Source organism: Sander lucioperca, chromosome 11 (assembly GCF_008315115.2).
Source record: "Sander lucioperca isolate FBNREF2018 chromosome 11, SLUC_FBN_1.2, whole genome shotgun sequence".
Lineage (NCBI taxonomy): Eukaryota > Metazoa > Chordata > Actinopteri > Perciformes > Percidae > Sander > Sander lucioperca.
The window spans coordinates 550,234-575,890 of record NC_050183.1 but is presented as its reverse complement, the minus strand read 5'-3'; the positions used below and the strand labels follow the sequence as shown (position 1 = coordinate 575,890).

The 25,657-nt window shown below is 43.5% G+C and overlaps 1 protein-coding gene across 4 annotated transcripts in view; it reads right to left on the bottom strand.

Moving 5' to 3' along the window:
- LOC116055371 (low-density lipoprotein receptor-related protein 8-like) overlaps positions 1–25,289 on the bottom strand; it is a 31,382-nt gene extending 6,093 nt beyond the window's left edge. The window contains exons 1-12 of one of the 4 annotated variants that reach the window (XR_004898688.1): positions 25,170–25,278; positions 23,994–24,128; positions 19,872–20,252; positions 13,395–13,514; positions 12,910–13,035; positions 6,496–6,667; positions 4,006–4,221; positions 3,367–3,485; positions 2,953–3,092; positions 1,550–1,691; positions 1,172–1,369; positions 114–366 (exon numbers count right to left, since the gene is read on the bottom strand). Coding sequence is in view for 3 of the 4 variants with exons in the window: in XM_031307339.2 (XP_031163199.1) it covers positions 197–366; positions 1,172–1,369; positions 1,550–1,691; positions 2,953–3,092; positions 3,367–3,485; positions 4,006–4,221; positions 6,496–6,667; positions 12,910–13,035; positions 13,395–13,514; positions 19,872–20,252; positions 23,994–24,128; positions 25,170–25,230 (1,980 nt within the window). In the remaining variant the exon portion in view is untranslated. Of the gene's footprint in view, positions 1–113; positions 367–1,171; positions 1,370–1,549; positions 1,692–2,952; positions 3,093–3,366; positions 3,486–4,005; positions 4,222–6,495; positions 6,668–12,909; positions 13,036–13,394; positions 13,515–19,871; positions 20,253–23,993; positions 24,129–25,169 lie in introns of all 4 variants that reach the window. The other 3 variants (XM_036006854.1, XM_031307339.2, XM_031307340.2) reach the window with 3 other exon arrangements.
- Positions 25,290–25,657: the final 368 nt, after the last annotated feature.

Sequence of the window (25,657 nt, the reverse complement as noted above, 5' to 3'; positions counted from 1 at the left end):
ATGTACCCGTCATGTAAGAGTTCGCCACATCATAAACACTCACTCCAAAATAACCATGAAGTGGAAAATCCACACCTCTTTAAAACAGTTATATATATCTCAAGTATACACATGTGTAGCTGAATGAATGCCATATCCTCTCTGAAGGTGAATGAAGGTGCCTGTGTGTCTACTTTTTTTTTGTGTGTGCACAAACTTCTCTTGCCTTCACAAGGCATGTGTTTGGAGCCATGTGCGGCCCCTGGATGATGAGCGGGTCCTGGGACTCTTTAAGGGAGATGCTCTGCTCAGTGAGAGACCTGGACGGTCTGAACTCCTCTCTCCACCACCACAGAGCCATTCCCACCAGCAGCACACTAAGAAACACTGGGAGAAACATGCAAGAATCAAATCACTCTCTGGAGCCTCTACAGACATTAGTGCTTTCTGCACAGCACACCCCTCACCTCCTCTGACTGGACAAACAGGTGGCTGAATAAAGCTGCAATACCACGTGGAACATTTGAAACACATAAGTATACTATATAATAATAAACATATGCTAATAATATGTTCTAATATGTTCATTTCTTACACTGCACTGTAACTTTTATTCTTGTATTTCACATTTGTCTTATTCTATTTTAGCTGTTTATATTCTGAACTGTTTAACTGTTCTTTAATGTTTTATGTAAAGCACTTTGAATTGCCTTGTTTCTGAAATGTGCTTTACAAATAAAGCTGCCTTGCCTTGCCATTATTTGTAGAGACCTTCCCTATACACTCATGATACTTTACGTAATAAACTAGGTAAGTAAATATACATGTAGCTCGAAACCAAGGAAGTAATGATACACAAAAAAGCCTGAAGAAACAGATTGGTCCCATTTTAAAAGTTCAATATATATACATATATATATATATATATATATATATATATATATATATATATATAAATAAATCTGCATGTGGAATCAATTGCTGAACAGCAATAACAGATGACTCTTGTGTTTATGACTCAGCGGGAGTGACCATGTTGATGATGTACGGTGACGTCACATTTATTTTCCCTACATTTGACCCTACATTTGTTTTATTATACATGTGTTGACTCTCACTGTTTGACAAGTATTATTTAGTAGTATTTATTATATTTAGCAATAGTGTGTTCTGTTGCCAAAAAGTTTCTTACTGATAAGAGAGAGGATTCCAGCAGACGTCGGGTCAGATAAAGTTGATGCAGGAACGGTGCAAGAAATGGCAGGAATTTCTTGAGATGTGTTTTGTCCTTTTTCTGGAGGAGTGCAGCTGAACTCTGGACTCTCAGACAGTAGGTCAACAGTGCACTCTTGATGGCACAGCATCCCGGTATGTCCACATACAGATGGACCTAAGAACAAGGTGAAGGTACACTCAGCTGAAAGAAACCAATGACTGCAAGGTGACTTTACTGTGGCTCAAAGGCCAGCAGCACAACAGTGTCAATATTTCTCAATCTATACTTGAATGAACCCCTGACCATAAAGTCTGAGACGTACAGTATGCGTTTCTTTTTTTTGACTGCTCATACCATTTGGTTGGAGAGCAGGTTGGATTATGACAACACCACCTGGTGAGGTGACGTTTGATAGCAGTACTTGGTGGTCGCGACCGTTGTGTTTGTTGGCTCGGCAGATGGAGCGTGTCACTTCTTCACTCCAATATACAAAACCCTGAAGCAGAATGGACAGAGTTAGCAGAACTGTTATTTCACGGCAAAAATCAGAGCAATTACTTATTTATGATCAGTTGAAGGTTGAGTTAAAGGTGCCCTGTGGTAAACAGTTGTATTTATATTTAGTGTTTCTCAGTATATCTAATGTGTCTACAGTATCCTTGAGGCCAAAAAAACATGTTGAATTCCTTGAAAGTTTTGTAAAGCCCATTTTTTTGAATATTGTGCACAGGCCTCTTGCAATAGGCATGTCGGCAGGAACGTAGAACACAAGATAGAAACAAAACGCAGACCATTAAATCATTGCTCCACAGGTGGTCAAGAAATCCACTGTTAAGTTAGTAAAAAAAATTAACACCTCTCTCTCCCTCTATACAGAGAACAATAAGAAGTATTTTGGGTAGAGATTTGCACAGGTGGTATTCCAGATTTAACAACCAATAGCAACAGAAAAGTAGTAATGTTTAGACACTTAGCAGCAGTCAGACTCAGTAAGAAAGTAACAGGGAACTTGTGTTGTCAATCATTGCATTTACTTAAAGGCAAAACATCTAATTCTGAAACATCAGTTAGAAAGGAAACCAAGTTTTATTTACTTTTTCCTGGGTGGGGGTTAATGGTTAGATGAAGTCTATGTTATGTTATGCGTTTTGCCTATGTACATTTTTTGTTGTCTGTCTGTGTGTATATATATATATATATATATTAAGGATGAGCAAGTACAGCATTATCTGTATCTGTACTCGGACTTGGCGGGGCCTAACCCGGAAGTGGGTCGGGTTGTCTTGAAATGGGTGGGGCTTTAACCGGTATGTTATTTTAAGCATGCAATTGATCTGGGTTGATCAGAAATTGTTATATTTATTGCTGATTAGAAAACTATTTACATGACAGCATCAGCATTGAGCTTCAGATCAATGGTTTTGATCACGATAACAAACTATATACAGAACAAGTTTTGCAACAATGAATACAACACATGCGGTTGCAATTATGAAGTAAAATGTAATGAACAAGAGTTTTCATAGACACAACAGTCAGCTACCCAATGAGGATTTTTATTCAATCCGAGCACAGATATTGACTCGTATTACTCGTATAATACTCGTACTCGGCAAAAGTGCTTTATCCGTACCGGATACTCGTTTCAGCCGAGTATCCGGCTCAACTCTAATATATATATATATATATATATATATATATATATAAATAATACACCAGTCCATCATAGGGCTGTAAAGTATTTTTATTTTTTTTACCTCAAACACAGCTAGTCCGAAAGGCTGATCCAAATAACCGTTCGACTCTACCACTGTTTTACGGTCACGGCCGTCTAGATTTACTCTGGAGATGCTTCTCATTCCCTGGTCAACCCAGTACAGCAGCTGACGAGGCATATCTAGGGAGAAAAAAATGAATCACATGAAACATGACTTGCACCATAAGCTGCAACATTGAGCAACACTGAGCTGTGATGGCCTCTGACTTCTGCTCAAAGTGCATACATATACACACACATATTGTTCCTGTTTTTAAAAAGGGGAAGCTGAGGGTTCTTTTTCTCTTCATTAAACTTCTCTGAACAATGAATACAATATTTTAACATCTTTTGCAAGTTCAACAGAAAGCCAAAACTCACTCTACCAGTATATCTATGAAATGTCACAACATACCCAGAGAGAGAGCGACAGGGTAGAGTATTAAGGAAGTGACCAGAGCCATCCTGTCCCGACCGTCCAAGCTAGCTCTCTCAATCTTTGGGGGGCGGCCAGACTGAGCCCAGAAGAGCAGCCTGAGAAAACAGAAGCAGCACAGTTTTTGGGATAAGATTCTTGCTTCATCCGGTTTTACTCTTATCATTAATAATCTCTGTAAATAAATAAAAATAAAATTAAAAAATAAATCTCTGCTTTAACACAGAAAAAAAACAGACAAATAAAATTAATAAGCCAAACCCCAAAGTAACCTATATGCATGTGGCTGGACCTGAACGTATTTCAGTTGAGAATAAAAAGTGCAGCTATTTTTACTGTGCTTCCGTGTTATGTTTTGCAATGTACCATAATGTCCCTCTCTGGGTAAACATGTGCTTGAAAGAGTCTAACTGCCTCTTACTTTAAGTGGTGGTGTGTTCAATAATAAGAACCTGGGGAAAATATTTTAAACAATTTATATATAATATATACACAAGTTATTTGATGATTATGACGCAACAAAAAGTCATCTTAGGTAAAGCTTTGAATAGTCCTGCTGACGCGAGTACACTGAACCTCCTTGATGATGCTGTTAACTGTGAGTTAATCTTATCCTACCCTCGGAGAGGATCCAGAGCCACTGCAGAAGGTTTGTCCAGTCCGGTGATAAGCCGACGCTGAGCTGAACCGTCTAGCAGGCCAACGTTAACAGAACCGCTCTCCATACTGGTCCAGTAGAGGAGATGGTGGACCCAGTCCACAGCCAGGCCTGACACTGAACCTTGAACTTTCAGCACCAACACTGAATCATGCAGCTTTCCATCCATGGAAATCCTGACAAACATCCAGGGGTAAAAGAAACATATCTAAACGATACGACAAACATGGCGTTTATTCAAAGCTCTGTTCTACCCAATCCATACAAACTCTGACTATGACAATGCATGGCTGCATCTTTCAATGGGCTCATTAATCTTTTCTAGCCATGCTAGTAGCTCGAGGGATGACTTTTCCTTTAGCATCACTATGGAGTGAAATGCCTCAATAACTATTGTTCTCCTGACTTTTAATCTATCCCCATCATCAGGTAAAAAAAAATGTTTCCTTTGGTTTATGACCAAATACCTCCAACCTCCATTTCAATCAGCCTCAGCTTGTATTTAGTGCAACATTTTTAGTGGAAATGTCAGCATGCTAACATGCTAGACTGAACATGGTGAGCATTATACCTGCTTAACACCAGGATGTTAGCATAGTCATTGTGAACATATGCTCAAAGCACAACTGTGTCCAAATACTGACTCAGAGCCGCTAACATGGCTAAAGTGTTTACTATCTCTAGTTGGGGGGTAGATAAATCATTGGCAAGCAAGGATCAACGTTTTATTTATCTAAAAGACAATAATTATAATCATTATCTGCATCTGTAACATACAGTGACAGAGCTTGTTCTTTTACTAGATGACTCTGTTGGTTAAAAAAGACTTCAAGTTAAACTTCCATTCTGCAATCCAAGTCTGCAGATTTACATGGTAAAAATGATGTTTCACATGTGTAACACCAAGCAGAGAAACTGTTAGGATTATCAACCACCCTTTAAAGCAGCCATATTATGCTCATTTTCAGGTTCATAATTGTATTTTAAGGTTGTACCAGAATAGGTTTACATGGTTTAATTTTCAAAAAACACCATATTTGTGTTGTACTGCAGTGCTCTCTCTCACTGCTGCAGATCCTCTTTTCACCTGGTCTCTGTTTTAGCTACAGAGTGAGACCTCTTTTCTTCTTCTTCTTCTGTACTATCTTTGATTGCACTGCACATGCCCAGTAGCTCAGATGTAGATCATGTCAGCTAGCTAGCTCCATAGACAGTAAAAGAGAGGCTGTTTCTACAACTTTGGTCAGTTACAAGGCAGGATTAGCTGGGAGACTTCTAAATGAGGGCGCACATGTAAGTAGTTCTTTTGTAGATTATGGTGAACTTGTGTGTGTTGTAGCAGTGCTTTGCTATTGAGAACGAGGTAGCATGCTAGCGTTAGCCATAGCGTTAGCATGCTAACGCTACGAGCTAATGGTTGCGGTTAGCCTGCTCGTTTCGGCTTGTGACGTCACAAGCCGTGCTGATTTTGAACAGCTCACCCAGAGACTGAAGGCAGGACACATTCAGAAACCGTATCTCACTCTAAACAGCATGGGTGGATTTTTTTCAAAGTTTGTATGTGTGTGGAAGCACCAGAGACACAACATAACACCCCAAATCCCAGAAAAAGTGATTTTTTCATAATATGGGCACTTTAAATTATTATCACTGAACAATTAGCAGCCACACATAAAGAGAACAATAAAGCACAAAGAACCAGGAGTTCCTGTTTCTTTGTCAAGACGTTTCGGTTTCTTTGTCTGTAAAAGCTTATCTGAAAGCTTTTACAGTATATCTCACTAGCATAGAAAAGGAGAGAATAATAATAGGAATAATAGAGGGAGGAAAATGATTGATTAACAATCAATTTAATCTACCTATTGACCCTATTCTTTGGTCTGTTATTAAATGAAATTTAAATTTAGGAGGCAGCTGAGGTGGTTGCCATCTTGTCGTCTGTCTTGATCAGTCCTCCTTGATCAGAAAGTGTTCTTTCAATTCTTATTTCATTTGTGGATGTGTACTGTAATTTTATTTGTATATTTATTATGTTAAGTATATGAATTTTACACGGTATTTTGTCTTATTCTCTTTTTATAATGCCTTTTTAACATATGGCCAGGAACAACAGACTCTGGCTTCTTCATATTTTTTTCCTGTTGATCAATGAGCACTGTCCCTGTTAAATGAACTAATACAATTAATAAAAATTAGGAAAATGAAAATAAAAGTAATTAATGTCCTCTGTGGAGGTATTCTAGTCATGTTCAGCTATGAAAAGACCCCAGAAGACCCTGGCGGGATTACATACCCCTGGACAAAGATAGGGAGAAAAGGATGTCTGGATTATCTTGCTTATCCTGCTGCCACAGATGCACAGATAAGTGGTGGAAAAGGGATGGATGGGGTTTTCCATTCAGATCACAGATTGTGCCTTTAACAGGCATTACACAGCCCTACTCTGTTACCTGTATACAGAGCCTTTTCCTTGCCGGGCCCAGAACAGTGTTCGGTTAGAGGCCAAGGCTGCCACTGGCCCTGGTCCTGGTAAATGTGCAGCCGGTTCCCTGTAATCGTTACCAGTGATGCTTGTCCAACACATTCCTTTAGAAGAAGTGAAAACCAGCTGAGCCTCATTCCCTGAAAGGACACATGAAAAAAAATGGTTGTTCTTGTGCATTTTAATCATAACTAAAGATGTTGTGAGCTCATCTGAAATTCATGGTCTTGTTTGTGCCATTTTTTGCATCCATCCATCCATCTTCGTCCGCTTATCCGGTCTCGGGTCGCGGGGGTAGCAGCTCCAGCAGGGGACCCCAAACTTCCCTTTCCCGAGCCACATTAACCAGCTCCGACTGGGGGATCCCGAGGCGTTCCCAGGCCAGGTTGGAGATATAATCCCTCCACCTAGTCCTGGGTCTTCCCCGAGGCCTCCTCCCAGCTGGACGTGCCTGGAACACCTCCCTAGGGAGGCGCCCAGGGGGCATCCTTACCAGATGCCCGAACCACCTCAACTGGCTCCTTTCGACGCAAAGGAGCAGCGGCTCTACTCCGAGCTCCTCACGGATGACTGAGCTTCTCACCCTATCTCTAAGGGAGACACCAGCCACCCTCCTGAGGAAACCCATTTCGGCCGCTTGTACCCTGGATCTCGTTCTTTCGGTCATGACCCAACCTTCATGACCATAGGTGAGGGTAGGAACGAAAACTGACCGGTAGATTGAGAGCTTTGCCTTCTGGCTCAGCTCTCTTTTCGTCACAACGGTGCGATAAATTGAATGTAATACTGCACCCGCTGCGCCGATTCTCCGACCAATCTCCCGCTCCATTGTTCCCTCACTCGCGAACAAGACTCCAAGGTACTTGAACTCCTTCACTTGGGGTAAGGCCTCATTCCCTACCTGGAGAAGGCACTCCATCGGTTTCCTGCTGAGAACCATGGCCTCCGATTTAGAGGTGCTGATCCTCATCCCAACCGCTTCACACTCGGCTGCGAACCGATCCAGTGAGTGCTGAAGGTCACAGACCGATGATGCCATCAGGACCACATCATCTGCAAAGAGCAGCGATGAGATCCCCAGCCCACCGAACTGCAACCCCTCTCCACCCCGACTACGCCTCGATATCCTGTCCATAAATACTACAAACAGGATTGGTGACAAAGCGCAGCCCTGGCGGAGGCCAACTCTCACCTGAAACGAGTCCGACTTACTGCTGAGAACCCGGACACAGCTCTCGCTTTGGTTGTACAGAGATTGGATGGCCCTGAGAAGGGACCCCCTCACCCCATACTCCCGCAGCACCTCCCACAGTATCTCCCGGGGGACCCGGTCATAGGCCTTCTCCAGATCCACAAAGCACATGTAGACCGGTTGGGCATACTCCCAGGCTCCCTCCAGGATCCTTGCGAGAGTAAAGATCTGGTCCGTTGTTCCACGACCAGGACGGAATCCGCATTGTTCCTCTTCAACCTGAGGTTCGACTATCGACCGAACCCTCCTTTCCAGCACCTTGGAGAAGACTTTACTAGGGAGGCTGAGAAGTGTGATACCCCTATAATTGGCACACACCCTCTGGTCCCCCTTTTTGAAAAGGGGAACCACCACCCCGGTCTGCCACTCCTTAGGCACCGTCCCAGACTTCTACGCAATGTTGAAGAGGCGTGTCAACCAAGACAACCCCTCCACACCCAGAGCTTTAAGCATTTCTGGACGGATCTCATCAATCCCTGGGGCTTTGCCACTGTGGAGTTGTTTAACTACCTCAGCAACTTCCACCCAGGAAATTGACGACAATCCCCCATCATCCTCCAGCTCTGCCTCTACCATAGAGGGCGTATTAGTCGGATTTAGGAGTTCCTCAAAGTGCTCCTTCCACCGTCCTATTACCTCCTCAGTTGAGGTCAACAGCGTCCCATCCTTACTGTACACAGCTTGGATGGTTCCCCGCTTCCCCCTCCTGAGGTGGCGAACGGTTTTCCAGAAGCACCTTGGTGCTGACCGAAAGTCCTTCTCCATGTCTTCTCCGAAATTCTACCACACCCGCTGCTTTGCCTCTTTCACGGCAGAGGCTGCAGCCCTTCAGGCCCTTCGGTACCTTGCCACTGCCTCCGGAGTCCTCTGGGATAACATATCCCGGAAAGACTCCTTCTTCAGTCGGACGGCTTCCCTGACCACCGGTGTCCACCACGGTGTTCGTGGGTTACCGCCCCTTGAGGCACCTAAGACCCTAAGACCACAGCTCCTCGCCGCAGCTTCAGCAATGGAAACTTTGAACATTGTCCACTCGGGTTCAATGCCCCCAGCCTCCACAGGGATGCACGAAAAGCTCCACCGGAGGTGTGAGTTGAAAGTCTGTCGGACAGGGGCCTCCTCCAGACGTTCCTAATTTACCCGCACTACCCGTTTGGGCTTACCAGGTCTGTCCAGAATCTTCCCCCACCCCCTGACCCAACTCACCACCAGATGGTGATCGGTTGACAGCTCTGCCCCTCTCTTCACCCGAGTGTCCAAAACATACGGCCTCAGATCCGATGAAACGATTATAAAATCGATCATTGACCTTTGGCCTAGGGTGCTCTGGTACCAAGTACACTTATGAGCATCCCTATGTTCGAACATGGTGTTCGTTATAGACAATCCATGACTAGCACAGAAGTCCAACAACAAACAACCACTCTGGTTTAGATCAGGGAGGCCGTTCCTCCCAATCACGCCTCTCCATGTGTCTCCATCATTGCCCACGTGCGCGTTGAAGTCCCCCAGCAGAACTATGGAGTCCCCCACTGGAGCCCCATATAGGACTCCACTCAAGGTCTCCAAGAAGGCCGAATACTCCGAACTCTTGTTTGGTGCATATGCACAAACAACAGTCAGAGTTTTCCCCCCCACAACCCGCAGGCGTAGGGAGGCGACCCTCTCGTCCACCGGGGTAAACTCCAACGTAGCGGCGCTCAGCCGGGGGCTTGTGAGTATCCCCACACCCGCCCGGCGCCTCACACCCTGGGCAACTCCGGAGAAGAAAAGAGTCCAACCCCTATCCAGGAGTATGGTTCCAGAACCGAGACTGTGTGTAGAGGTAAGCCCCACCAGATCTAACCGGTAGCGCTCCACCTCCCGCACCAGTTCTGGCTCCTTCCCCCACAGAGAGGTGACATTCCACGTCCCCAGAGCCAGCGTCTGCTGCCCGGGTCTGGTCCGTCGAGGCCCCTGACCTTCACTGCCACCCATGTGGCAGCGCACCCGACCCCAGCGGTTCCTCCCACAGGTGGTGGGCCCATGGGATGGAGAGATGGATGCCACGTAGCTTTTTCGGGCTGTGCCCGGCCGGGCTCCGTGGCAAACCCGGCCACCAGACGCTCGCTGACGAGCCCTCCATCTGGGCCTGGCTCCAGACGGGGGCCCCGGGCTTCCTCCGGGCAGGGTCACTCCATCTCTTCCTCGGTCACTCATAGGGTTTTTGAACCATTCTTTGTCTGGCCCCTCACCTGAGACCACTTTGCCTTGGGAGACCCTACCAGGAGCACAAAGCTCCAGACAACACAGCCCTCAGGTTCATAGGGACACACAAACCTCTCCACCACGATAAGGTGATGGTTCCAGGAGAGTCCATTTTTTGCAGACATAATTTAAACCCTTCTCATAGAAAGGGAAAAAAGAAAAATCAACAACTCAGTTGAGTTGAACTTGAATTAAATGAGTAAACATTGTATTGAACTTTCATTGAACAACAAAAAAACATTCCCTATGACCCGCCACCAACCCTCCAAAAAAAAACCAAATAATTTTCCTCTCAGGCCTCCATATCCTCTCCATGGACTTCCTCCATGTGTATTTTCCCACAAAATAAGTTCCAATTCCTATATTAAAAAAATAATTAGGGCCCGAGCGCTGACAGCGGCGAAGGCCCTATTGAAACTGAAGGAATTATTATTCCTTCGTCCAATGAATGAAATACGTTTAACGTAGACTCACAAAACCTGGTACACATATGAAGCATTTCAAGACATACGTAATTGGAGCCATACCCTAAACCCAACAGGAAGTCCGCCATTTTGAATTGAAAGTTCGAAATTAGTGCGATTTTGGCCATTTCCACATGTCGTACTTTAACAAACTCCTCCTAGAAATTTCATCCGATCAACTTCAAATTTGGTCTGTGCCATCTTAAGATGTTAAAGATGAAAAGTTATTAAAAGAAAAACTTTTCGTCATAGGGCGTGGCTGTGGCGGGGCAGCCATTTTGTTCGTTTCGCCATTGAAACAGGAAGCAGGTGTAACTTGAGTGTACATTGTCCAATTGGCTCGAGAGTCGAGTCCAACCCTGACGACATCTAAAGGCTGATATTTACTCAAAGTCATAGCGCCCCCTAGTGGCAACAGGAAGTAGGCCTAAAAGTCAAGGTGCTATACTTTAACGAACTCCTCCTACAGATTACATCCGATGGACTTCAAATTTGGTCTGTGTCATCTAAAGACCTTAAAGATGAAAAGATATTAAAAGAAAAACTTTTCGTCCAACGGTGTGGGCGTGACATGGCGGCCATTTTGAGTGTTTAGCGTTGAACGAGAAAGTGTCTGTAACTACAGTGTACATTGTCATATCTTCTTGAAATTTCACACAATCAACAAGAGTCCAGGCCTGAGGACATATACAGGCCAAAATTGACTTTTGGTCATAGTGCCCCCCACTGGCAACAAGAAATGCACGGTCGCAAGGAGCAGCGTCCGCTAGTAACCCCGACGCGCGCAGAGGCGCGAGGGCCCGTCCAATGCTGCTTGCAGCTTTAATTTAAAGGTTTTTTTTCCCCCAGTTTAAAAGTGATAGTTTTTAGTTTATTTATAGTCAATGTACCTATAGTAGATGGCGCTCAGCACACCCCCAGTTTGGAGAAGCAGACACTTTGCAACCCTAGGCATAAGACATAACATGCCATAAGACCTAACATTGCTTTTGTATGTGTATCTCCCCCCCTCCCATAAAAGTTAACTATTAAATTGAATTTGTGAAACAATTTCTTTTTCTCCAAAATTTCCAAGCTCAACCTGTCAGCCATATCAGTCAAGTAACACGTCAACGGGCATGAATAAAAGCAACCACAATCAAATAAAACGGTGATGTTATTAGTGGGAGTGTGAACAAATTCAGGTTCATGTTTTAGCATCGTATCGGAACCATATCTGAAAGGAAATATTACCCAATACCAACACAACTGTAATTTCTCTATTACAATGGAAAGGGTGTCACTCAATAGCAGATCACAATAGAAACACTCCTGTGGAGCCACACTCACTTACAATTGAAGGTGGAACAAGTCCTGACTGAGTGTATTTAGCAAACATTAGGTTTCAAACTTGAACAAACTTGCCACATGCCACTGATAAGATAAAAATGGCACATGCAAACATGTATAATTCTAGTGAGTTCTTATGCAAATATCATGACTGCATGCATTTTTGAGTCATCTTGTTATGAGGGAAATTAGTGACACGTGTAATAAAATTAATTGAATGAAGGTTTCAATAATGTAAAAACTATATTGTTATTGTTTATTGCTGTTACAAGTCTATACAAAATTTCAAAACAGCTGTGATGGTCAAACTACAAGACATTTTTTGTCTGATGTTGTGGTGCAGATAAGACGACACAAGTGATCTCAGACAAGGTGCACTGATAAGACTATTCCAGTTTGAGAGATCCTCCTTTACTGCTCCCAGCTTCCTGTTGTGCTCTCACTATACTGTATTTTTATATCCCATCTCAGATTGTGCATCTAGCTTTTGGTTATGATATAATCAAATATGTCTGAAAACTGTTGTAGCATCTGAGACAGCTCACGTCATGGCTGAGATGCACGGCAAAGCACAAGGGACAATTCTGTATGGATTCAAAGATTTTGTCTAAAAAAAAAATTTGTGTGGGACAGGCAAATTGTGGAAAAAGTCATGTCTGCACATAGACTTAGACATAGGTCACTGTGATAAAATGGTGACCTGTCCAGGCTGAACTCTGGTTAAGTTGCAGACTTTATTACAGACCCAATCACAATGTTTGTTTACAACAGATCTATATTAGACTGCACAAACCACCTCCTTCACTTTCAGTTTAAAACACTCCCCTGAGGCCGTAGATTCAGAATATCCTGGTTCAAGAGCAATAGAAATAAAAACTTTTTGTTCGATGTGCAATAACTCAACTTAATTTGCACAAGTAATTGCGAGATATTACAGATTGCTGATGTAGTATTGTGTATGACTGTCTTCTGTAGAATGTATGTACAGGAAACATTTTTGGACTTTCTGTTTTTGTGTTGTAGTCTTTTCGTTTATTTGCACTTGTGTTTTTTGGATTTCTGTGGTAAGATAAACAAACTTATGTTTCACCTTTGGCCTTGCACTCTCTGGTTGTTGGATTCATCTGGTAGTCCTCGTAGCAGTCGCAGGCAAGGCTGCCGTTCATGTGAACACACAGCTGATCGCACACATCGCTCTCCAGGCATGTGTCAACCTCTAGATGTAAGAAGGGACACTTGAAAAGGAGTTTTAAGGACAGAGCATATATGTGTTAAAAATTACTTTGTAGCAAAAATGGTCAGATATATTAAGGTAATTTTGTGCGATGGGTCAGGACTAGTCTCGCATTGCCAGACCTTCCTCCACAGCGCTGCGGAGGAGGGTCTGGCTAGTCCACACAGCATTCCGGGATCGGAGAAAAAACAGAATTTTGAATGCCAACACAAAGAAAGCGGAAGGTGTGGGACCCGAACAATCCCTGAAGGGGAAGGTCATCGATATAGACTAGGTCAGGACAAATGTTCATAACTGGTAATGTAAAACAGGTATCAAGCTGCTCTGTCACTGCCACTCACCTTCACAGTAGCTGTCCCCGACCAGCCTCATGTTGCCGGGGCAGTCGCAGTGGAATCCCATCTTCTGGTCCACACACAGATGAGAGCAGCCTCCATTATTGACCTCACACTCGTTCTGATCTGCAAAAACAAACCTAACATCAGTGGTTTCATACAAAGAAAGCATGATTAATATGAAGCTTTTTTGTTCATGCTCACATACAGAACATTGTTTGAGTTACAAACACAATGTCCCAAATGACAAATGGCGTCCATCCATCCATCTTCGTCCGCTTATCCGGTGTCGGGTCGCGGGGGGAGCAGCTCCAGCAGGGGACCCCAAACTTCCCTTTCCCGAGCCACATTAACCAGCTCTGACTGGGGGATCCTGAGGCATTCCCAGGCCAGGTTGGAGATATAATCCCTCCACCTAGTCCTGGGTCTTCCCCGAGGCCTCCTCCCAGCTGGACGTACCTGGAACACCTCCCTAGGGAGGCGCCCAGGGGGCATCCTTACCAGATGCCCGAACCACCTCAACTGGCTCCTTTCGACGCGAAGGAGCAGCGGCTCTACTCCGAGCTCCTCACGGATGACTGAGCTATCTCTAAGAGAGGCGCCAGCCACCCTCCTGAGGAACCCCATTTCGGCTGCTTGTACCCTGGATCTTGTTCTTTCAGTCATGACCCAGCCTTCATGATAGGGTTCATAGGTAGAGTTGCACGATATTGAAAAAATGTGATATTGCGATATCGATAATGAATATTGCGATATCGATATTAATTTCGATATTTTTAAACATATGTAAAATTACCAAAGTTATGGGAAAACGCATCAAAATAGATTTATAACAAATAAAACAAGTTTTCTTACAACACAAGGTTTATTTCAACTGACAGTCATATTGGACTGGTCCAACATGTGTCTACAGAACAGGACATGTTTTACTGCTTGGACAGTATAAAATAAATAGAGCATGTCTATAGAACAGGACATGTTGTACTGGTTGTATATACACGACTACAGTATAAAAAACAATGCAATGCACATCTGTTGGCTTAAAACCAAAGTATTTCCAAGCTACCGAGGAGGAGGCATTACCCTACAGTCACATAAGCTACAAGAGACAGCTACCATTCATTTTCAATGGGAGTGGCCGTTTGGTCACGAGCGACTGCCAATCAGAGTGAAGGCAGCATGAGGGCAGCGTGACGTATGTCAGTGGCTCAAGCCGAAGAAAATAATTCAAGATGGCGGACAACGCTTCAGGACATCATAATTTTTAATCATTTAATCTCATATATTGTGTTACTTTTATCGAGAAATAAATACTTTTAAATCCAAAAACATCGTTCTTGTGACTTAACAATACCTCTGAAGTAACTTTTAAGACGTGGTTTAAGGTAGCACCGGAGAATTTCTGTTTACTGTTGCCAAGCAACCAGGGGTAGGCTAGGCACGCCCAGGAGCACCCACAAGCGAGTGCATGTCGCTCTCTTTTGTAGCTAATACTTTTGGCCTCTAAAGTTTCTTTTCAATCTGTTATTTCGTCGTCTCCCAGAGCAACACTCATTTTCTTACTTTTGTGTTCTTTTTGCTCCACTCTTTGCTCTCTCTTTAGCTCCTTTCTTTTCTTTTGCTGCGTTTAATGGTTCTGCGGAGGCTCCACGGTGTGTGCGTCGAGCATGTGGGTGTGTGTGGTAGAGCGAAGAAAAAAGGTGAGAGAGTGACGGCGATTTACTTCGGAGCGAGTAGTGACCGTAGAGTGTTAGTGAGAGAAACTTAAGTGTCTCCTCTGTTCTTTCTGACCACGGTGGGAAATCTGTAGCAGGAAAAGTTAACCCTCTCCTTGATTTCATGTTGTTTATGGAGAAGGAGAACCAGGAAATGAGTCGGGGGAAATACAACGCTACTGTCGGTACACGATCCGTTCTGCACATGTGCAAGATAATACTGTTTTACCGAGGATACGACCTGCATGATCTGTTCCACGCTAACCTATGGCTAGCCTCCACCGGGAAGCTAACGTTAGTTCAGCTAACAGCTAATTTGGCTAACCGCTAGCTGATAGCTAGATTCAGTCTAAAATAACGTTAACTCAAACGTAATGGGAAAAGCAGGCTACAGCTAAATTAAGACTTCACAGTAATAACAATAAAGACAAGTATTGAGTGATTGTATTTTAAATGAGCACAAGTAAAGTAGAACTGACGTAACAGCTGTTATATATGTTAGGTGTTTGTTATATATGTCAACGTTTATTTTCAAGTTTTATTTTGAGGGTCTTTTAAAGTTATTACATGCTGTCTCAGCTAGCAGTTAGCCGAATTAGCTGTTAGCTAAACTAACGTTAGCTTGCCTGTGGAGGCTAACAGCAGACCGCTACAATCAGCTAGCGGTTAGCCGAATTAGCTGTTAGCTAAACTAACGTTAGCTTGGCTGTCGACCGGAAGCGTGGAACAGATCGTGCAATGTCGTAAATCCTCGTACAACCGCGCATGCGCGAACATTTTGCGCATGTGCAGAACGGATCGTGCAGGCAGAACGGATCGTGTACCGACAGCTACCAAATGATGTGTATTTTTCGAGAGGTGCATCAAAGAGTATAGACGTAACAAGAGGAGAAACTCAATGGAACTGCAGCTCCGCCATCTTGGACTGAATGTAACACAACGTTCTATTGAGTTTCTCCTCTTGTTGCTTCTATACTCTTTGGGTACATGTCGGGCGGGATGCAACGCAAACAAAATATCGCTTAATTATCGCGAGACTTTCGGTATAATATCGCGCAACGTGATATTGCGATAACGATATTGAGTCAATATATTGTGCACCCCTAACCATAGGTGAGGGTATGAACGAAAACTGACCGGTAGATCGAGAGCTTTGCCTTCTGGCTCAGCTCTCTTTTCATCACAATGGTGCGATAAATTGAATGTAATACCGCACCCGCTGCGCTGATTCTCCGACCAATCTCCCGCTCCATTGTCCCCTCACTCGCGAACAAGACACCAAGGTATTTCAACTCCTTCACTTGGGGTAAGGACTCATTCCCTACCTGGAGAAGGCACTCCATCGGTTTCCTGCTGAGAACCATGGCCTCCGATTTAGAGGTGCTGATCCTCATCCCAGCCGCTTCACACTCGGCTGCGAACCGATCCAGTGAGTGTTGGAGGTCATAGGCCGATGATGCCATCAGGACCACATCATCTGCAAAAAGCAGCGATGAGATCCCCAGCCCACCGAACTGCAACCCCTCTCCACCCCGACTACGCCTCGATATCCTGTCCATAAATATTACAAACAGGATTGGTGACAAAGCGCAGCCCTGGCGGAGGCCAACCCTCACCTGAAATGAGTCTGACTTACTGCCGAGAACCCGGACACAGCTCTCGCTTTGGTTGTACAGAGATTGGATGGCCCTGAGAAGAGACCCCCCTCACCCCATACTCCCGCAGCACCTCCCACAGTATCTCCCGGGGAACCCGGTCATACGCCTTCTCCAAATCTACGAAACACACGTAGACCGGTTGATCAGTGACTTCCGCCTGGGAAATTGACAACAATCCCCCATCATCCTCCAGGTCTGCTTCTAACATAGAGGGCGTATTAGTCGGATTCAGGAGTTCCTCAAAGTGCTCCTTCCACCGCCCTATTACCTCCTCAGTCGAGGTCAACAGCGTCCCATCCTTACTGTACACAGCTTGGATGGTTCCCCACTTCCCCCTCCTGAGGTGGTGAACAGTTTTCCAGAAGCACCTTGGTGCTGACCGAAAGTCCTTCTCCATGTCTTCTCCAAACTTCTCCCACACCCGCTGCTTTGCCTCTTTCACGGCAGAGGCTGCAGCCCTTCGGTACCTTGCCACTGCCTCCGGAGTCCTCTGGGATAACATAGCCTGGAAAGACTCCTTCTTCAGTCGGACGGCTTCCCTGACCACCGGTGTCGACCACGGTGTTCGAGGGTTACCGTCCCTTGAGGCACCCAAGACCCTGAGACCATAGCTCCTGCCGCAGCTTCAGCAATGGAAACTTTGAACATTGTCCACTCGGGTTCAATGCCCCCAGCCTCCACAGGGATGCACGAAAAGCTCCGCTGGAGGTGTGAGTTGAAAGTCTGTCGGACAGGGGTCTCCTCCAGACGTTCCCAATTTACCCGCACTACCCGTTTGGGCTTACCAGGTCTGTCTAGAGTCTTCCCCCACCCCCTGACCCAACTCACCACCAGATGGTGATCGGTTGACAGCTCCGCCTCTCTCTTCACCCGAGTGTCCAAAACATACGGCCTCAGATCAGATGAAACGATTATAAAATCGATCATTGACCTTTGGCCTAGGCTGCTCTGGTACCAAGTACACTTATGAGCATCCCTATGTTCGAACATGGTGTTCGTTATAGACAATCCATGACTAGCACAGAAGTCCAACAACAAACAACCACTCTGGTTTAGATCAGGGAGGCCGTTCCTCCCAATCACGCCTCTCCATGTATCTCCATCATTGCCCACGTGCGTGTTGAAGTCCCCCAGCAGGACTATGGAGTCCCCCACTGGAGCCCCATGCAGGACTCCATTCAAGGTCTCCAAGAAGGCCGAATACTCCGAACTCTTGTTTGGTGCATATACACAAACAACAGTCAGAGTTTTCCCCCCCACAACCCGCAGGCGTAGGGAGGCGACCCACTCGTCCACCGGGGTAAACTCCAACGTAGCGGTGCTCAGCCGGGGGCTTGTGAGTATCCCCACACCCGCCCGGCGCCTCACACCCTGGGCAACTCCGGAGAAGAAAAGAGTCCAACCCCTATCCAGGAGTATGGTTCCAGAACCAACACTGTGCGTAGAGGTAAGCCCCACCAGATCCAACTGGTAGCGCTCCACCTCCCGCACCAGTTCCGGCTCCTTCCCCCACAGAGAGGTGACGTTCCACGTCCCCAGAGCCAGCGTCTGCTGCCCGGGTCTGGTGGGTCGAGGCCCCCGACCTTCACTGCCACCCGTGTGGCAGCGCACCCGACCCCAGCGGTTCCTCCCACAGGTGGTGGGCCCATGGGTTGGAGAGATGGATGCCACGTAGCTTTTTCGGGCTGTGCCTGGCCGGGCTCCGTGGCAAACCTGGCCACCAGACGCTCGCTGACGAGCCCTCCATCTGGGCCTGGCTCCAGACGGGGGCCCCGGGCAGGGTCACTCCATCTCTTCCTCGTTTTTTTCATGGGGTTTTTGAACCATTCTTTGTCTGGCCCCTCACCTGAGACCACTTGGGAGACCCTACCAGGAGCACAAAGCTCCAGACAACACAGCCCTCAGGTTCATAGGGACACACAAACCTCTCCACCACGATAAGGTGATGGTTCCAAATGGTGTCCAGATGGGTTAAAAAAGTATTAAATAGTGACATGAAACATATATAATATCAGAAAAAGAAAACAACTGTCATAGCTACATGTTGATAATGCAGCAAAAACATTTTGTTCTTTGGTGATATCCATGTCTTCCCAGGCCAGCTTCCCATCTTATCACCATCCTATGAAGTTCAAACATACTCGTCTCACAATCATATATGGCTAATCTGTTTACTTCAAGTTCAAGCTTAAACTGCATTTAGGAACAACCTTTTCCCACCCAGAAAAGTTCATAAAAATGTATGCATCCTGTTTATTGTGGCATTTCCTGATAGGGGGCACAAATTGCTACACGACCCTGTTACATGCCTAACACATAGAGAAGATTGAGAATCTGTGTCCCAAGATGCTGGAAGCCACTGTGCAGCATGGAGCAGAACTATACAGCCCTCTGCTGGCTGGTTAGTAAAACATCAAGTGTACACAAGCACTGGAATGCAGCATGTGGTTGTTTAACACCTCATTCCAAAACCATCATGAAAAGACCTTTCCAAGATTTGCTGCCATTTAGCCCCAACAGCACTCAAGGTGTCATTATGCTTCAACAGAAGGACTTGTCGGATGTTTGAACAGAAACTGAAACGCCCTCCCTCTCCACAACGTTCTACTTCTGTCGCTTTCATGTGTACAACCTAGTGAACAGCATAAAATTACTTTGAGAAGAGACTGTCCAAAGGTGTGCTACCTTATCCTCATTTAAACGATTATGAACGTGTTGTACACACTAGTTTGTTTGGAGTACACCCCTGCCTTTAGTTGGCACTGACGCTGATGTTGGGAGATGAAGACCTGACTCGTGGTTGGTGTTCCAGTTCACTCCAAAGGTGTTGGATGGGATTGAGATCGGGACTCTGTGCAGGCAGTAAAGTTCCTCCACACCAAACTGTGAAAACCATGTATTTATGGCATGGTGCACAGCGGCATTGTCACATTGGAACAAGAAAGGGCATTCCCCCAAACCGTTAGTAAAAATGTCTTTGTATGCAGTAGCATACAAATTTCCCTTATTGGGACTAATAGCCCAAACCAGGTATGTGGACAAGGTTGTCGACATACTTTTGTATAGTGTACTTGATACCGATTTTCTTTTGTTTTGCCCGTATCACTCACCACAGTTGTCCTCATCGCTGTCATCAGAGCAGTCTGGTGAATTGTCACACCTCCAGATCTGGCGGATGCAATGCCCGTCTCCACACTGAAACTCAGATGGCGTACACTTGGGAGACGTCTGCGGGCTTAGCCGAGACAAACCACAAATCTCCCAAGACTCATCCTGCCGGTTTTTGCAGTCAGTTCGCCCATCACACAGCTTGTCTCTGGGCAGACAGGTGTCAGACGGCTCGCAGGAAAAGAAGCCAGGGGTGGTGCAGTTCTGGCAGAAGGCCTCGTCACTCCCGTCCCCACAGTCATCCACGCCATTGCAAAGGAAACGTGGAGATATGCACCGTCTGCTGCGGCAGGCAAATTCATCTTTTTTACACCACAGGTGACCTGTGAAGAGTGAGAGTCGCTAATTAGGTCTGTACAGAGTCTCTGTTACTACAAATAGAAAAATGTGTTTTTTTTTTACAGTTATAGAATTAATGACATATCAATTTCAGATCAATAACATTACCAGAAACATTAGGGGTTTCCACATCTTGGTATCTGATTTCTGTTGCGTTTGTAATACAGTTGAAACCAGATATTTACATACACTTCAGAAAAAAACACAAAAACTTGTATTTCTTTACTGTCATACATTAAATCAGAGTAAACCTTTTCTGTTTTAGATCAATACATATTAACATATTTTTTGCATTTGTTAAATGTCAGAATCGAGCAAGGGCGAATTTTTATGTATTTATTTTATCACTTTCATCAAAGTCAGAAGTATACATACACTAAGTTTATTGTGTCTTTAAACAAAAAGAAAACTCCAGATGATTCCATTCTGAGCTTAAGAAGCTTCTGATAGGTTAATTGATTCCATTTGAGTTAATTGGTGGCACACCTGTGGATGCATATAAAGGCACACCTCAAACACAGAGCCTTATTCTTTGACATCATGGGAAAATCAAGAGAAATCAACCAAGCCATCAGGAAAAGAATTGTGGACCTCCACAAGTGTGGCTCATCCTTAGGCGCAATTTCCAGATGCCTAAAGGTCCCCCGTTCATCTGTTCAGACAATAATACGCAAGTATAAAAAACATGGGAATGTACAACCATCATACCGCTCAGGAAGGAGACGGATTCTGAGTCCCAGAGAGGAACGTTTTTTGGTGCGAAATTTGCGAATCAATCCCAGGACAACAGCAAAAGACCTTGTGAAGATGCTAGCTCAAACTGGTAAGACAGTGTCATTATCCACAGTAAAACGAGTCCTGTACCACCATGAGCTAAAAGGTTACTCTGGGAGAAGAAAGCAATTACTTCAAAACCACCATAAAAAAGCCAGACTACAGTTTGCAACTGCACATGGGGACAAAAATCTTAATTTCTGGAGACATGTCCTGTGGTCTGACGAAACAAAAATTGAACTGTTCGGCCATAATGATAAACGGTATATTTGGAGGAAAAAGGGCGAAGCTTTGAAGCCTCAGAACACCATCCCAACTGTGAAGTATGGGGGTGGTAGTATAATGTTGTGGGGCTGCTTTGCTGCAGAAGGGACTGGTGCACTTCACAAAATAGATGGCATCATGAGAAAAGAAAATTTTGTGGATATAATGAAGCAACATCTGAAGACATCAGCCAGGAATTTAAAGCTTGGGCGCAAATGGGTCTTCCAAATGGACAATGACCCCAAGCATACCTCCAAATTAGTTACAAAGTGGCTTAAGGACAACAAAGTCAAGGTATTGGAGTGGCCATCACAAAGCCCTGATCTCAATCCCATAGAACATTTGAGGGCGGCACTGAAAAGGTGAGTGCGAGCAAGAAGGCCTACAAACCTGACCCAGTTACACCAGTTCTGTCAAGAGGAGTGGGCCAAAATTCCAGCAAACTATTGTAGAACGCTTGTGGAAGGATACCCAAAACGTTTGGCCCAAGTGAAACAGTTTCGGGGCAATTCTGCCAAATACTAAGGAAGTGTATATATACTTCTGACTTTGTGAAAGTGATAAAAAAAAATACATAAAAATTCTCCCTCGCTCGATTCTGACATTTAACAAATGCAAAAAATATGTTAAAATGTATTGATCTAAAACAGAAAAACTTTACTCTGATTTAATGTATGACAGTAAAGAAATACAAGTTTTTGTGTTTTTTTCTGAAGTGTATGTAAATATCTGGTTTCAACTGTACATCTCTAAAGGCAGTTTCAGAGAAACTCAAGAGAGCAACAAAAATGAAATATGTAAAATCAGTGTGAACTCAAATGAAGAAATTATAAAAATAATACAAAAAATAAAACACCTGTTTGATAGGGGGGATCTATTAAGGCAGACTAATAAATTATAATTTTTTTTAACACAATATACATGTTATATATATATATGTTTTCATCCGAACCAGCTGTGTAATGAGTTGATTATATTAGTTCATATGCAATGCCTCTCTAGATCACATCCACCCAGATCTTGAGTAGGGTGTAATGTAAGAGTGAGCAATATCAATACAATCCTTTATCATATTGATATATATATTGTGATATAGAACATTTTTAAGAAAAATCAACTGAGAAACTGTTATGAATAAAAATAAAAATAAAAAAACAGACAGGAATGTCCAGCAAATCAATACCTGATAAATAAAAAAAAACTCACATTGGAAGAAAAATTATATAAAAATCCAATGTTGTCATGAAGAAATTCTGCTGAATGTTATGCAACATTGCCACAATTGCCTAATCTACCCAGAATTACTGAACTTGCTAATTACTAATGACTCTTTATTCTAACATGACTGAAATTGCATTGGGTTGCTCTGTGACTGGCAGATTGTTTCCTCTTGCATTTACAGTATCCATTTGCTCTTTTTGCACTGTCTCCCAGTAAAACCACAGTCTACTGCACCTATGAGTGAGAGAAAGTAAATATTGTTCACCAACTACATTTTCCTGGCCGACATTCAATCCAGCAACTTTCAGCTCCAAGTCTCACGTCTTTAACCTCTAAGCAACACTGCCAATATTCATACCTGCTGGCATTCCTCACATCAGCAGTGTTTATTTTTCATGCCTGCTGCAATCACATTAAATCCTTTCAGAACACTTTCTCCTGCAGAGTTTTTCTTTGCAAACGTTATGCAGCTTCTGGTTCACGCTGAACACAAAATCCCTCCGGAATTCAACATCAAAGTCTCTTATTACTTCAACAGGATTATAAGATAAAAATCTGCAATGGTATTTTCCCCACACAGTGCAGGAAAATGAGACAATAGTCGGTTATAATCAGCTAAAACGGCATTACACAATACTTAATAAGACAACCAGTGTAGGTAAAAGTGCACATGCTGCGCAACACGATAATTAGACATGGTGAACGAACCTGTTAGACTTTGACACTTTGTGTTGGTGATGCCTCTGATAGAGCAGAAACTGGAAAAATCCCAAATAATCACCTTTGTTCTACAGTCCCCAGCCAGTGTGAACTCGGCATTGTGTGTGTGGTAAAGTGCAACCCTCATGATGATGCAGTCTTCATGCAGAGCACCATATTTCTGGCCTTCAAAGTCACACTGTCAGACTTCTTGGTGTCATTTTTTGGCTTCACGCGGCATCAGCCAGGATTGGATGATGTCAGTCTTGCATTTACTTTTATCATTGTCAAAACAATCATCCATCTATCTTTTTCCGCCTATCTCTCTCTCTCTCAACTAAAAAGGGAAGTGCGGCAGAGCTACTTAGAAAATCCCTTTTGTTCATCGGTAGTTAGACGTTTAGATGTTTGCATGGAGAGGCAGCATTCATTTTTTATGCAACACATATTTAGAACAAACTCCCAGAAAACTTGGTTTGCTCCGACTCAATTCATGCTTAAAACCTTTCTGTTTGCCACTACCTTTTATTAAATTAAATTTGGACTATCCATTCTTGTTTTCATTCTCCTATTTAATATTTTATTTAAGTCATATACACACACATCTTTTTATACTGCCTTTTTTTTTTAAATCTCTTGTCGAATGCCTTTTCATGTCTTACATAAAGCACTTTGAATTGCTTTGTCAATGGTTTATGCTGCCAGAAAAAGAAAAAACCAGTGGGCATGTGTGTGGTTTGGGATCATGTTGTCAACATTGTACTCACCACAGTGGTGTTCATCTGATCCGTCTTTGCAGTCTGTGTGTCCGTCACACACGCTCGGTCTCTGGATGCACAAGCCATCGCTGCACCTGAACTCCAGCTGCTCGTGGCAGGCGGGCAGAGAGCGACCTGAAACACCTGAAACACAAGCAAGCAGACTGTGTGACTGGTGACTGTCAGTGGATAAAATAACCAGTCAAAGGCATCACAAAAGACAATATAATAATTCTGTAATAAACAGGAGGAAAAGTCGGAAAAAAACACAACAATTTATACTTTACATCTTATATGTTGTATTTTATAAATATATCATGTTGTCAATACACAAACAAAAAAATAGCATACACCAAACAAAAATAAATAATAAACAATTGGTATTTACAGCAGAGCTTTTATATTTTTCCATGATTATATGTCATGTGATGACATAAAGCCTATACCGTAAAACTGAAGTTATTAATTTTCAAAATAAACCTTTTCTCTGCAGTTTTAAGCTCTTTACTAGAATTCTATCACATGTTCTATCATAAAACCACCAAAACTGCATACAAATTAATCTCATTCTTATCAAATCAAAGTGTTTCTGTCTGCAGGTATACTGTAGAGAATAATTTGATAAATAACCTGCTCAAATTGTGATTTTAATCATTTCTCTCCGAGCCAATGAGCTCAAATTTGGACTCATTGGGCTGACAGAGCTGAGTTACACTGACAGTTGCACAGTTTCAATTACAAATGGCTATTTTAGTCCATATCTAATTCAGATAAGCAAGTATTGCGTTTATATTATATACCTTTTCACTTACATATGAAAATATGTAAGGATGCAATGCAAAGAAGGGGTCAAATAACCTCCGGAATGTCGCCTTGTTTTTTAATCTTTCTAGCTTTATTGACAAATAAATATGTATTTTAGTCCAAATATGAAATGATCTGGAACAAGGTTTAGACTGGCATCCTGTAACGTATTAAATTTGTTTAGCAACAACACTAAAACTAGGAAAACATTACCAGTCAAAGAGCAAGTTGACTGTAGTTTGTGCATAGTAAACAGATTTCATTCAAACTGACAGGTCTGCTCGACTCTAAACTTGGTACGTCCCTCCATTTAGAAAATAACGCTTAAAACAAACAGCTCTTTAATGTCACACACATGCACAAGTAATATCAGCACCTTACCCCAAATATGACACCAGGTTAGAGGCGCGAGAAAAAGAAATAAACCTCCAAGGTGTCCCATACTTGATTGATGTCCTCCACATTGCACGTGGCGCGGAATGATGACGCAAGAGTCGATTCCGTCTGGTAACTGCAAAGTTGTTACCGTAAACGTTAATGGTCGATACCAATTTATTTCTCAATGCAATAGTTTAAAAATGAAATTAATATGGACTCTGCTGTTCCTTTTTCATTTATTTTATTCCGTTTTTATTGCGCAGAAAAACACAAAAATGCTGCTCAATGTCAGCATGAGCTTGAAATATGTTCTAATCTGGTACCAAACATAATAACCTATACATACATGACTTCTTGGATATAAAACACCTGCGTTCTAAAACTGCTCACCTTTTTAGAGTGATAAGTAATTTCTGTCATTAAACATCAGTGTATTTAAATGTCTGCAAGCCTATATAAGCGTTTAAGCGTTTCCATTCGCGTTTGCTGAT